The sequence below is a fragment of the Pogona vitticeps genome, chromosome 4, assembly GCF_051106095.1.
Source record: "Pogona vitticeps strain Pit_001003342236 chromosome 4, PviZW2.1, whole genome shotgun sequence".
Taxonomy (NCBI): Eukaryota; Metazoa; Chordata; class Lepidosauria; order Squamata; family Agamidae; genus Pogona; species Pogona vitticeps.
The window spans coordinates 217048799-217062748 of NC_135786.1; the positions used below are offsets into that span (position 1 = coordinate 217048799).

The 13950-nt window shown below is 39.3% G+C and overlaps 1 protein-coding gene across 50 annotated transcripts in view; it reads left to right on the top strand.

Moving 5' to 3' along the window:
* RIMS2 (regulating synaptic membrane exocytosis 2) overlaps window positions 1–13950 on the top strand; it is a 466814-nt gene that overhangs the window by 399478 nt on the left and 53386 nt on the right. For all 50 annotated transcript variants that reach the window (XM_078393641.1, XM_078393664.1, XM_078393670.1 and 47 more), the window contains one exon: window positions 582–682. In XM_078393641.1, coding sequence (XP_078249767.1) covers window positions 582–682 — 101 coding nt within the window. The remainder of the gene's footprint in view (window positions 1–581; window positions 683–13950) is intronic.

The following is a 13950-nucleotide window of genomic DNA, read 5'->3' on the forward strand; positions in this document are numbered from 1 at the left end:
ATGACTTTATCACTGGTGGCAATGTTCAGCAATTAGAGTTCATCCTCCAGTCCCTCTGCCCCCATAAGCCCCTGACAATGACAGGGATTACTATTCAGAACCCATAGGGGCTTTGTGACAGGAGGGGAAAATATTTGATTTTCAAAAAAATTGGCCGGGCATTGACATCATCAGCCTCCCATGACATAACTTACACAAACATTATCTCAGACAGTATTGGCCACTTCAGAAATCTGCTTGCTCTCTCTGTTAATGCCTTCCTAAAATGATCTTCATCTTTCTCTCATATACTTTGATAGCGGCAACAAATCTAACGAGAACCTTATTTTAAAATCTTGTTTATCAAATAGTTGAAGATAAAGCAGTGGGAGTTTGTTTCCTTATATTTATTTATGTGTTGTTTCTGCCTTTTTGGGCATCTTGTTCATCATAAACTACATAATGGATATATTTTTGTTGAAGTTCATACTTCATTATTTAAATTAATCTCTGGCATTCCCAGCTATATCTTAAATGTTTATTTTGTTTTCATTTTTAAAATAGTTTCAGATTAATTGATTATTTCATTTTGAATTTGACAGGTGCTATGGATGTAGAAGAGAGAAATCGCCAAATGAAAATGAACAAGTACAAACAGGTAGCAGGATCAGATTCCAGGCTGGAGCAAGATTATCATTCTAAGGCAAGGGCATTTGGTTTTGAAAAGAGCAAAATGTATAACTGTCTAACTGGATTGATCAATGAGATGATAGCAATAACTGTCTGAAATCCAATTGCACTCAGTGTAGTGTCAAGTTACATTTGGTGAGATTCACAGGGAGCAATCTGCATTATATACATGATTGTGCAATTGATTTCACAATTGATAGTGAAACTAGCTGCACAACTGTGCCTATGAAACTACTTGCTGAATATGACATCCACTTTGACACATTTTGCCACCACTTGTGCAACTTTGGCTTATGCAGTATAGCTACACAACAGCATTTTCGCTGTTGCGTAAGAGTCCTTCCCCAAACCTACAAACGTTAGGATATGGGAAGTAGGTTGGACCTTTGCATGAGGTTACCCTTATAGAAGTGGCCTTTTCAGATTTCATTTACTGGCCTCTCCCATAAAACATTGTTCCCCTCAAAGTCCCAAATCTGAAGTCTGGGCCTGAAGGTTTCCATCTTTGGCATCCTACATGAGCAAAGAGATGCGAGGAATCCAACTCAGTGATACCTAACTCCCATGTATATAATGACAGCTGGAAAGATCTGAACTATAATTAATGGTAACAATTTGTGAACCAGGAATGGAAATTAGCAGACACTGTAAATTAGGAACAGAAATTAGCAGGAATATAAAATAGTTGCCTGCTTCTACCATTGTTAAATCACTAATTGGTAATGTAGTAGAATGGATGAATAAAAGGAGACAAGTAAACTGTAAAGACACAACTGAAATAACATTCAGAAAGAAATCTATTAACTTCTATACCTTATTCTTACTCTATATGTCTAAATATATAATAAAGTCCTCAATATACCTATAAAATTTACACTTTTTCTCTTAAAAATCACATACTGCCTGGGATTGCACTGTTACTACCTAGATGAGCAGGTGATTGAGATGTGGCATGTAAAATTGGGGGAATTACTTCAAGTGCTGCCTTATCGAGGAATATACTTTGAAGTCTTTTTTACACTCTACTGTATATAGGCTGAAAGACTGGAAGTATTTTACTTGGTATTGGTACTTAAACTTTATAAATTAACAAAAAACTAGAGAGGATGAATAACATTATGGAACACTTTATTTTATTTATATGCTTGGTGACACAAAATTTGGCATTTAAGTGTAATTAATAAGCAACCTACTGCCAACTGCTATGAAAGAAAGATTCATTGTGTTTGCAAGAAGAATTGAGCAGGCTTCATCTCAACCAGATTCATTGGTACTTAAAACATAAAACTACTGTAATAAGCATGCTTATTGGCATGGAGGATGGGGAACAAAGAACTTTCTGGTATCTGGAAGTTTGTACTTTAATTTGCTTTGATGTCTCTACAGGGCTACTATGAGGAGAATGCTCTGTTGAAACTGCCCATTCTCCTGGATGTATAAATAATTGTAACTCTTACTTATATGCATAATAATATCATAGACAGGTGGAAGAAATATTTATATGTTATAAGTAAATATTTAGCCTCTTGGAATGAAATTCTGTTTTATGTTAAAGCATATCTCAGAAGCTTCATAACTTACGTCCAACTATAACTGCACTGTTTCCTTCTTTGAGAATCTGCGTTCTAAATCATCTGGGTGCTTATCCAAATGTTTCTTATCAAGGAATGGAGTACGTTTAATCCAGACACCTAAGAGTAGCTTTGCTTTTATATAGGCAAACATATTAAAGGAGAAAGGGAGTTCTGACATGTTGCAATTTCTATTTCATTTTGCTCATAGAGATGAAACAGAAGTAATGACTATAGATGATAAAATGAAAAGAGACAAGAAGGAAGAATCCTAAACTGGATAGTAATTAACTAGCACTCTGATTTTAGACCTGGACTATACTAGAATATCTAGAACATCTTAGTTGATTAATCCTTTGTTTTCTAATTAACAAATTGATTGAATTTACATATGCATACAAATTGGAAGGCATGCCATTTTTATGTTTATATTTCCTTGCCGTGAGACAGAAATATGAATGTAAAATGCACACACAAGAATTGCAGCCATGTAGTTTTCTCAGAATTCTACACCTACCCCTCTTGCAAAGCCCACCAGACTATATAAAGAGAAAGGCAATTATTTGCACCCTAACATAGATTAAAAATATATATACAGTGATGCCTCGCATTACGACGTTAATTAATTCCAGCGAAATCACTGTAGAATGAAAATGTCGTAATGGGAAATTAAAAAGCCCAAAGAAACTCATTAAAACCCGATTAATGCGTTCCTATGGGCTTGAAACTCACCGTCCATCGAAGATCCTCCATAGCACGGCCATTTTCGCTGCCTGTGCAGCAAGGAATCTGTCCCAGAAAAGAGCAGGGAGCCATTTTTTTTTACCCGGGGGCCATTTTGAAACCGCCCATCTGCTGGCTGAAAATCGTCATTTTGCGAGAATTGGTTCCCGAAGCAGGGAACTGATCATCGCAAAGTGAAATCCCCCCATCGAAACCATCGTAAAGCGATCGCTTTTGCGATCGCAAAAAGTTTGTCGTAATGCCGTTTCGTCATTAAACAGAGCGCTCGTCTTGTGAGGCACCACTGTACGCAGAAGGATTTCATTCTAAAACATACACATGGACATATTGTACAAAAAGCAGGATGGGAAGAAGAATCCACTATTGGGACCCAGTGAAAACTGATCCACTGTGACTGCTAACCATAGGTCAGATACTATCTGTACCTTGTCCTCCCCACCCACACCCCCGTCATATTCCATCGAGACTTCTGTCATTTCTGAATCTCAACAGAGGGATAAAAGATTGGGTCATGATTATTTGTCATGTCTTTACAAATCTGATTTCATAGTGACAAAGCAGTGGACAGAACTGGCAAGAGTATAATGCTGTCAGTGGTGACAGTAATAATAAGGTCTTCCACATGAAATGTTTAGTGTGGAATTACCATGCCTTATTCTCTCACCCATAATGTTTGAATAGGGCTAATTTTCTTACCTGCTGTGTAGATATATTGGACAGGCTAACTGATGTTCTTACAGGAAGGAGGGTTTTTTTTCTGGGCTTTCTTTTGGTCTCCCCCACTGCATGGCCTGGGGGGCCCTAGGGAGTGGGGATTTCTGCTTTAAATGAGCGTGTTCTGGGATTTGAAATTCTCAAATTCTCTGATTCTATCTCTGGCCCTAATATGGTAAATAGGAAAGCCAATTAGATTTGCATACACTTGGGAGGCAGTAAAGTTTTAAGGGTCGGATCATACTTCCGCACTATTAAAGAGCAGGCCGGGTAGGTGGGGCTCGTCAGCCATGGAACGCAGCCCATCTAGGAGAAGGAAAACTCCAATTTCAAACCTCCACTGCCTTGTGGCTATATCCACTGATGGAAAAGACTTCAGGAGTTAACCTAGAGGCAAAATCCAGAGCTGGAGTCCCGAAGGCAGTTTGTGTCGTTCTGCCAACTCCTGCGATGTTGCTGGAACCAGTTGTATTGGCTCTTGCCTTTCCATTGAACCATTTCAGCAATGTGGAGAGGGGGGATCTGCTGCTTGGGTAACAGCCTATCTCCATATTACTTTACCCAGGCTTCATGCTCTGGAGAGGACACTCCTCGATTCAGAGCATGTTATCATAGTCTCTTGAGAGTGAAGGATGCCTATGTTATTCTCTCACTTTTCAGAAGACAATCAGACAGTTCTGCAATCAAATCACTGACCTGCTATATATTGCCCATGCTGCTTTGTTGTCTTCTAAGACCTTAAAGAATCCAACCATTTGAAAAGTGCAGAAGTGAAAAATCCACAAGTGTGGATTGTCTTAGTGCTTCTCTTCCAATTTTTCCAAGAGAAGTGTGGTTTTGACATATGCAGTCAGTTACATATTGGGTAGGTGAATACATGATCACTTTCCATACATCTTGCTCTGTACATTGCTGTATCCAACACACCCTATCCATTGTTGAAGAGGCTGGAAAATCCATTTTCCATCATTGCCTACATTCTTGCTGAAGATTCCTACTCTGAAGATGCCCCAAACTCATTATGCTTTAGAGTTAGGAATTGAATTAAGACCCTTCTGAGGCTTGAATTATATGTGGCTGCTGTTTCCAGGACCGTATATGCCTTGCTACCCCATTGTTCAGTTAATCCAGTATCAGGAGCAATAAGGATAATAATAATCACATGCTGTCAAGTCAATTCTGACTTATGGCAACCCTTTTCAGGTAAAGAATACTTTATGATTTGCTTCTTCTGGAGCTACCCTGACACTGCAGCTTGCCCAAGGCCATGTAGGCTGGCTGTACTTGCAGGAGGCACTTAGATGGCTTTGTTTAAATAATGTTGCAAGAGTTTTATTTGAAGGAGGGAAACTAGCTTCTGTTTTTCAGAGGAGAAAAATATGTAGGCGTGCTAGATGTAAAAACCAAAGCTGGTGCAGTATTAGTAGTATGTAAGTTAATCGTTATATAATAATTGCAAAATTATGACAGGAAATAAATTTTCCTAAATAATGTTCCAGAGCTTTTAATTTCTGGTAAAATTCCATTTTGTTACACAGAAGTACAGAGATCCACAGAGGAGAATAGCTACAAGTTCTGCAGAGTCTGCTAGTTTCTCATTAACTGGCACTTAAAGTCTCAGTAATGGAATCTGAGACATTTATAGGAGAAAGAATAAAAAACATTTCTTTACCTACAATTCTTTGAAATTTCAGACTTGTGTATACAGCTTCAGTGCATTTATTTATTTATTTATTTATTTATTTATTTATTTATTTATTTATTTATTTATTTATTTATTTATTTATTTATTTATCTATCTATCTATCTATTCGATTTCTACCCCGCCCCTCTAGACAGCGTCTACTAAGGGCAGCTGCACACATTCTTAGCAATCAACCAAAAAGATCAACAGCAAACAAACAATTGCCACCAACCCAGAAAAGATAGGGAAAGCATTCAGCAGAGAAATGGGGTTCTCTTTGATTTCAAAGGCTAGAAGGAATGATCAGGTAGTGCTGGATAATGTAACAATCAGGCCAGCTCAGAAAAGTCCTACCAGTCAAACAAACTACAGGTAGCTTGTGAGATTGCAAATAAAATTCGTAGGTAATCAAGGGAGATTTTCATATCACTTTTATAAAAATCAGAAGAGATGATAGGTGAAGGGTAAAAAGAACTCACTCTAGCACTTGTATAGGCACTGTTTGAGGGTGAAAGAGCAAAGAAACCTAACCAGAGTAAGGATGAGTGTCGGATCATGTGGCATTTCCAAATCCCTGCTGTCTCATGCCAGCTAGGGGAGATAGAGTTTTGCCATATATTTAGACCAGTAGATCCTTCTTGTATGGACAATATTTAAAGCTAGGAATGATAAATATAAAGAGCCAGTTCACATCACTAAAAGGCAATATTAAAGCTTAAACAGTAAGTATACAAATATTTAAAAGGAACAAACAAGTACAGGAACAAACAAGTACCACTGTGAGAGATGGTAAACACAAGTAGTACTAAAATTATGCATTGAAACCAGTGAATTAGTTGTACTGTACCAGCTCTAGACTGTTGCTTCCAGGAAGTCAATTTTGACCTCTTTAAAAGAAACAAAGCCCATTTCAGGGGAACAGCAGGCTTTGAAGAGCAAGGAACTTTGGAACTAGCAGATTCTAGTTGAGGGGCCCCGCTGCCAACAAGAGCACTCTCTAGCAATAAATGTGTACCTGGCGATCCTTCCATGTATGTAAAAGCAGCTTCCATACCTGCAGAATTTTTCCACCATGACGTAATCTCTACAGTCCAAACCAGCTGTCAGGGTGGGTGGGTTAGGATTTTTTTGTAAGTGTTGTTTCGGTTTACATGGTTTATATAAGGACTGTGGGCTTTGAAACACAGTATGTACCCATTTTGGTTATTTCAGTTAATCTACTAGAATACTGTCAGTATCATTTTTAAATGCACAAAGAGAAATTGGGCATTTATTTATTTATTTATTTATTTGATTTATATCCGCCATTTTACACCATTTGACACTAGCAACTTTGTTATCTGAGAAATACCATGAAACATTTATTTATTTAAAAAATATTTTTACCCTACCTTTCTCCTGTGGGACATGGTGGCGCTGCGGGCTAAACTGCAGAAGCCTGTGCTGCAGGGTCAGAAGACCAGCAGTTGTAAGATCAAATCCATGCAACGGAGTGAGCTCCCGTCGCTTTGTCCCAGCTCCTCACCAACCTAGCAGTTCGAAAGCATGTAAATGCGGGTAGATAAATAGGTACCACCTCGGTGGGAAGGTAAAACGACGTTCCCTAGTCATGCTGGCCATGTGACAACGGAAACTGTCTTTGGACAAGTGCTGGCTCTACGGCTTGAAAACGAGATGAACACCGCCCTCTAGAGTCAGACATGACTGGACTAAAAATGTCAAGGGAAACCTTCTCCTAAAAAGGATCCAAGGCAGCTTACAGTAAAAACTGAAAACAATAAATTATTACAGTATTAAAAATAATAAAACAAATATATTAAAATTCACAAATAAAAGCAGTACTAAAACATATTTAAAAAACAACAAAAATTAAACAGTCCCATATATCTAAACAGCAGAGCTGAAGAACAAATTTTAATCAAGGAACAGAAGAGAATCGTTTCTTATTTCATTAAGTATGCCTCATTTTGAATATTTTACTGGAAAAGAACTGTGAGGCCCATTGCTCCTGCCTCCAGTGGAACAGGCAGCCTTAGGGCCTCCCGCCAATAATTCCATTGGCTCCAAATTGCTGGTTAGAATACTTTTTATTGGACTAGCTGCTTTCAATGGCGGTTTCCTGTCACCATCCTCCCCCACCCCAGAGAACTCAGTTTCTGACCCTAGTCCCCAGGAACCAGTTAGTTCAGCCTAGTCACCAGGAACCAGTCTTAGTTCCCATCATGGAGGCCAGTGATGTCCTGGTGAAGAACAAGCCCAGTCTGGGCCCGGGCTTTGAGCCCTTCAATAAGGATCAGTAGAAGTGGCTTGGAGCCAAGCATTGTCTGCAGCCATGTTCTCTCACACTGGCATTTATGCCACCAGCTCTTTCACTGGGTGAGAGTAGGTACCGCAGGACCTATCAGTTTTCTCAGGCATCACAGAGATAGGGGAGTAGGAGCCTTCTCCAGACCAGACATGGCTGTGGTTCCTTTTCTTCAGCCACACTCCCTAACCACTGGCAACCTGTGTGAGGACTCTTGTCAGGGGTTGTCCTCTTGCTCGCAGTCCCGCCGAGCTGCTGTGCAAAAGATGGGCTCCAGCTCCTCTTTTGCTGAGCCCTAGGATTCCTACTCCTCTGTGTACCCCCACCGTGTATCTCAGACCCAGGAGAAGACCCTGAACCTTCTTCCCTATCCTCCTTTAACCTAGGCAATGGGTCCTCCTCCCACCCTGCTAGGTGCTTCTCATCACCCCACTTGCCAGAGATGCCTGTGCTTCGCTCCTCCCAGCCTCCTCAGGATCCCAGAGAAACTGCTGCACTCAGCCTCTAGTGTGGTGTGGGGCAAGGGCAGATGCCCTGTCCTGGGCACTGGTAGCAACCCTCTCATAGAAACTCAAGTTAAAAAAATACAGGGAAAAAGAGCTGTGCTTTTACTATAAACTATATTCCCTGTGAAGAGGTTACTTGTTCATGTTATTATAGTACAGTCCTGGAAACGAACATGAGGAGTCACTTATGCGTTAGTAGCACATCCATGATTGAACATGTGTGATGAATGGAAAACATACCCTTAATTCTATGAACTTTGTCAGGGTATTGCTCACTACCAAAATAGTTAGCAAGCATTTTAAAGCATACTGTCTTGTATCTACCATATTTATGCAGTTTCCCACATTTTGGCAGTTTGCCTTTTATACCTGCATAACAAGTTAATTCAACATCAGCTATATGACATACAACTAATGTATGTTTGTTGTGTAAAGTGTTAAAGACACAGGAGTCCTTCCAGAGAGAAAAAGTTGCCATTCTACTTTCACCACTATTGAATATTTGTCAAATATGGGTGAAGGCTGATGGAGACTAGGATGGCTTCAAACCTGTTGGGTTGCAAACTGTAATTTCTAATTCCACTGAAAGAATGCTTTCCTCCATTGCCTTGAACTCAAGATGAAACTATGGAAATGACCAGAGAGGGGAAATTGGAGAGGTCTGGTTCGTGTTTAAAAGGTTCTTATCTTTTGTTCAATCTATTTTAACTCTCACTTGAGAAAGACCCAGATGGGCATTTGGATTGCTAGTTTACTCATGAGTAAGATGACAGCAGCAGATGACAGTGATGGTGTAGCAAACTCACAGCAGTGGTACTGATGGTATCAGCACAAGGGAAAATGTTGGGGTGAAGATTGGGGAGATTTGTTGATGTGTAAATTATCCATTGCATTCCATAGTTTATCTATTAACCTACTCCAGAATGTGGCTATAAAAGAAGGTAATTTGAGGAAAATACCATTCACATGACCTAATCATTCTCCCTTCTTTTTGTGTGTGTTTGGGGAGAGGGAAAAAAATGCAAATGGGACATAATTAGGCACTGGAACAGACTAACTGGTTCATATATTGTAGCTTATTTCCCTCATGCAGTTGTAGCAATTGGGCAAGTCTGCCTACTTAAGCAATGACATCTTGGCACCTGCCTTGTCTTGCATCCCAGGGGTTCATACAGCAAAGTTCCTTTTATGGATAGTGAAGCAACTACTGACTCTGCCATCATTGCTGCTTTTAACCAGCACTAATATTTCCTGTCACTGGCCTCAGCTGTTTTAGCTCTATTGTTTATTTTAGAACTTCTCACATACCAAGTAACAGCAGCATCAAGAAAAAAAAATCCTGTAAAAATATGCAACTAAAAACCTTTTGTTATTTACTTCTTTCATTTCTAAGACCACTGCCAAAGCATTCATTGTTTAACTTATTGATTCCGTTCCTTTGAAAAAGCCACTTCCAAAAATCTTAAAATAATGTTACTACCTCTTGCTGGCGTTGATATTTTAAATTCTCTGTGGTAACTGTGGCTTAAGTAGTTTCGAACTGTGGCTTAAGTAGTTTCAAAAATATTTTAAATTCCCTGTGGTAACTGTGGCTGAAGTAGTTTCAAAATGTGGCTTAAGTAATTACGAAGATATTTTAAATTTTCTGTGGTAACTGTGGCTTAAGTAGTTTCGAAGACCACAAAGAACATGTGGTAATTCTTATAGTTAGTTAGTTAGTTAGTTAGTTAGTTAGTTAGTTAGTTAGTTAGTTAGTTAGTTAGTTAGTTAGTTAGTTAGTTAGTTAGTTAGTTAGTTAGTTAGTTAGTTAGTTAGTTAGTTAGTTAGTTAGTTAGTTAGTTGTACAATTACTTCAAAGGCCTTTGATTTGGTTAGGGATGGCCTTTTTAAAATACTTCCCAAGATTGAATGTCCACCTCGACTCCTTAACATCATCAGGTCCTTCCATGAGGGAATGAAAGACACTGTAGTTTTTGATGGCTCAACATCAGATCCCTTTGACATCCGAAGCAGAGCGAAAGAGGGCTGTGTCTTCGCACCAACCCTTTTTGGGATCTTTTTTTTTCTTTTTCTTTTTGCTGTCATGCTGAAGCATGCCTTTGGAAATGCAACCGAAGGTATCTATCTCTGAAGTAGATCAGACAGAAAGCTCTTTAATCTCTCTAGATTGAGAGCAAGGACGAAAGTCCAACTGAAATGCATACGGGACTTCCTCTTTGCAGATGATGCAGCCATTGTTGCCCACTCTGCTGAAGACCTTAAACAACTCATGAATTGGTTTAGCAAGGCCTGCCAAGACTTTGGACTAACAATCAGCCTGAAGAAAACACAAGTCATGGGCGAGGGCGTGGACTCACCTCCCTCTATTACCATCTCCACACAAGAATTGGAGGTTGTTCGTGACTTTGTGTACCTTGGCTCAACCATCTCTGACACTCTTTCTCCAGATGTCGAGCTGGATAACGCATTGGCAAAGTAGCTACCATGTTCTCTAGACTCACAAAGAGAGTATGGCTTAATAAGAAGCTGACGACATATACCAAGATCCAGGTCTATAGAGCGTGTGTCCTGAGCACACTTCTGTACTGCTGTGAGTCCTAAATCCTTTGTGCATGGCAGGAGAGGAAGCTGAACACGTTCCATATGGGTTGTCTATTACACATTTTTGGTATCACCTGACAGGACAAAGTTCCAAATAGAGTAGTCCTAGAACGAGCTGGAATTTTTAGCATATATACACTGAAACAGCGACATCTATGTTGGCTTGGGCATGTCGTGAGAATGGCTGATGGTGATTCCAAAGGATCTCCTATATGGAGAATTAGTGCAGGGAAATCGCTTCAGAGGGAGACCACAGCTGCGATACAAGGACATCTGCAAGTGGGATCTGAAGGCCATAGGAATGGACCTCAAAAGATGGGAAACCCTGACATCTGAGCATTCAGCCTGGAGGCAGGTGTTGCATCACGGCCTCTCCCAATTTGAAGAGACCTTTGTCCAGCAGGCCGAGGAAGTCACAAAAGCAGCAAAATCAGGGAGATGGACAGGGGACAGATTGGATTTGTCTTCAGTGTGTAAGGGATTGTCACTTTCGAATTGGCCTCCTCAGCCACACTAGACGCTGTTCCAAGTTCTCCATACAGAGCACGTTACCATAGTCTTTCGAGATTGAAGGATCCTAATGTAACTTTCTCTTTACTGTCAAATAAATCACACTTGTTTATTCATTCTACATTTGCACCCTGCCCTATCCGAAGGCCTCAGAACAGTTTGCAATGCTTTTAATCTATATATTTGTCAATATATTTTATAAGACTCACAGGAAAAAGAGATCATATCACGAGGAAGAAAAGAAAAATGAAAAGAGTACTAACCATGGGGATTTTTGTCCCTATACAGTAACATTAAACTCATCTCATGAATGAAATAAAGGGTATCTTGTCCAAAGAAAAGTGTATGGGTAGTGTATTTAACCTGCTTCTCTCTCTTGGATCTCCAGCATAGGCAGCTGATGCTACTTATTGTGGTGAAGGAAGGATTAATTCACTGTATTGCTAGAAGATAATTATATGTTTTTCCCTAGCAAGAGGAAGCAGACTGCTGCCTGCATATGGCTTTTGGGAGTTACAAAAATGAGAAGGGAACTCACGTGCAGCTCATGTGAGTTTTTAAGAAATTGCCCACCCTAATGAAGCTGCACTGTTCCTGTGGAAAGGTTTTCCAGGGTAGAAAGATGACTATAAAGTTGAGGATGGAACGGCCAGTGCATCTGTGTACACAGTCTTTAAATAATGCAAATGAGGAAGTAGAGTGTAATCCATAAACGTTCTTGCTGAAATAAATGTGTTAATTTTAAAGCTGCCACGTTTCCCTTTTGTGTGTTGTTCTTTTGCTGCACCTTCCCCTCATACAATTTTTCAGTCTAGCTTAGTGTCCATAAAAAGAAGATGATAAATATGTTGTAAGCTGCCTTGGGTCCTTTTCAAGGAGAAAGGCGGGGTAAAAATATTTTAAATTAATAATAATAAATAAAAACATGTCGATATATAATTATAAGGGTGCATCACTTTTGTGCAGTGATACGCTATTAGTTTCCATAACTGCATGAGAAATAACATAGTTGACTCTCATAAGCAAATAAATAATTTAAGAAGTGCCAGCTGTAGGGAGTTAGGAATATGAAGAAGCCAGGCTAGAAATCCCCTTATGCTATTTGATCTCAGAGATCTGCCAGCAGAGAACTGCCACAAGAACTGATAAGCTGACTAAAACCTGCCAGCAGAACAGCTAAAAAAGGGACAGAGAAGGACAGAGAGGAGCTCTTGTTGCTCTTTATTTTTGCCTGGCTCCTAGACATTTTCTTGCAGCCCCGGCAGAATAAGAAGGGTATCAAGAGAAATCACCTGAAATTACAGCACAGGTGATTTCTCAGAATGTATCCTCACTTAGTTCTTCCCCTCCCTTGCCCCCAAAAGCTAGCTCTGATAACAGCTGGTTGATTCTCCAGCACCATTACCACTGAGAGGAGTTTTTAAATGGAGTGTTGTGCCTGTTGATTTGTTGTGAGCCACCCAGAGTAGACTATGTCTAGATGGGCGGCATAGAAATGCGATAAATAAATAAATAAATAAATAAATAAATAAATAAATAAATAAATAAATAAATAAATAAATAAATAAATAAATCTGTTTTTAATGTTCATTTAGTTTAACATTTTCAGTGTGCTATTTGTTTGGTTCTTTTAAAATATGTGTATACCTACCATTTTTAGCTTTCATACATTGTCATTTAATGATGTAAGCTGCCTTGGGTCATTTGTAAGGAGAAAGGCAAGGTAAAATATTTTAAATAAACAAATGAACATTGCACTTTAACCAACACACAGTATATTTTGTATATTTTTAAAATCTGTCCGCGCAATTGCTGATTCTGTGTGAATGTTCCCATCTTTATTTCAGAATTGCCTTTAAGAAAGGATTAGAGTAGATCATGGCAGTGTGTATTCCACCAGATGTTATTAGAGTTCAGTTCCCTTCATAACCAATAGCCAAAGTCTACACAGCCAATTGTGAGAAACTGTGAGTGGTCAAATGATTCCCATTCCTAGATTAGAGACTAATTCATATAGGATCTGTGGAAGACCATGGCAGTAAGATGTTCAGAACTTTATATGAACACCACACTGGGGTTTTGAATCTAGGTGCTTCTTGGCCCAACAGCTTTCTCCAATGTTTTCTGCCTTTTCTCTTCCCTCCCCCAGGTTTCCTGGCCAGTTTCTTCTCATGAAGTCTTATTCACAATACCATAGATAATGTGCAAGAATTTATGCTGTTATTCTCAGTATTCCTCATTACCACCACTACCGTGTCAGGTTCAAGGCCTTAGGCTCACTAAACTTAGCCTAGGTAAATAACCAGAATAAGAGCCTGAAATTCACAAGAGTAACATTCCTTGCAATCATTTGAAAGTGACCAACATAAGAGTGTAAAATTGACAAGAGCAGCAAAAGATACAAAAAAATCTGGCAGAGAATAATACTTCAGGCACAAGCAATGCATAACTGTCAAACCTAGTCTTGTCCAGGAAATTGTTCATAAATGGTGGTAGTAGGGGACTGCGCTCATCATATAATGGTACACCCAAAGCAGGATGCATTTTGCTTGCATTTATGTTTGAAAAATAGCTGGTTGTTTCTGGGCACAATTCGACATGCAGATGTTAGCTGTTACAGAGGTCAAGAACCAGGGTATTTGAAGT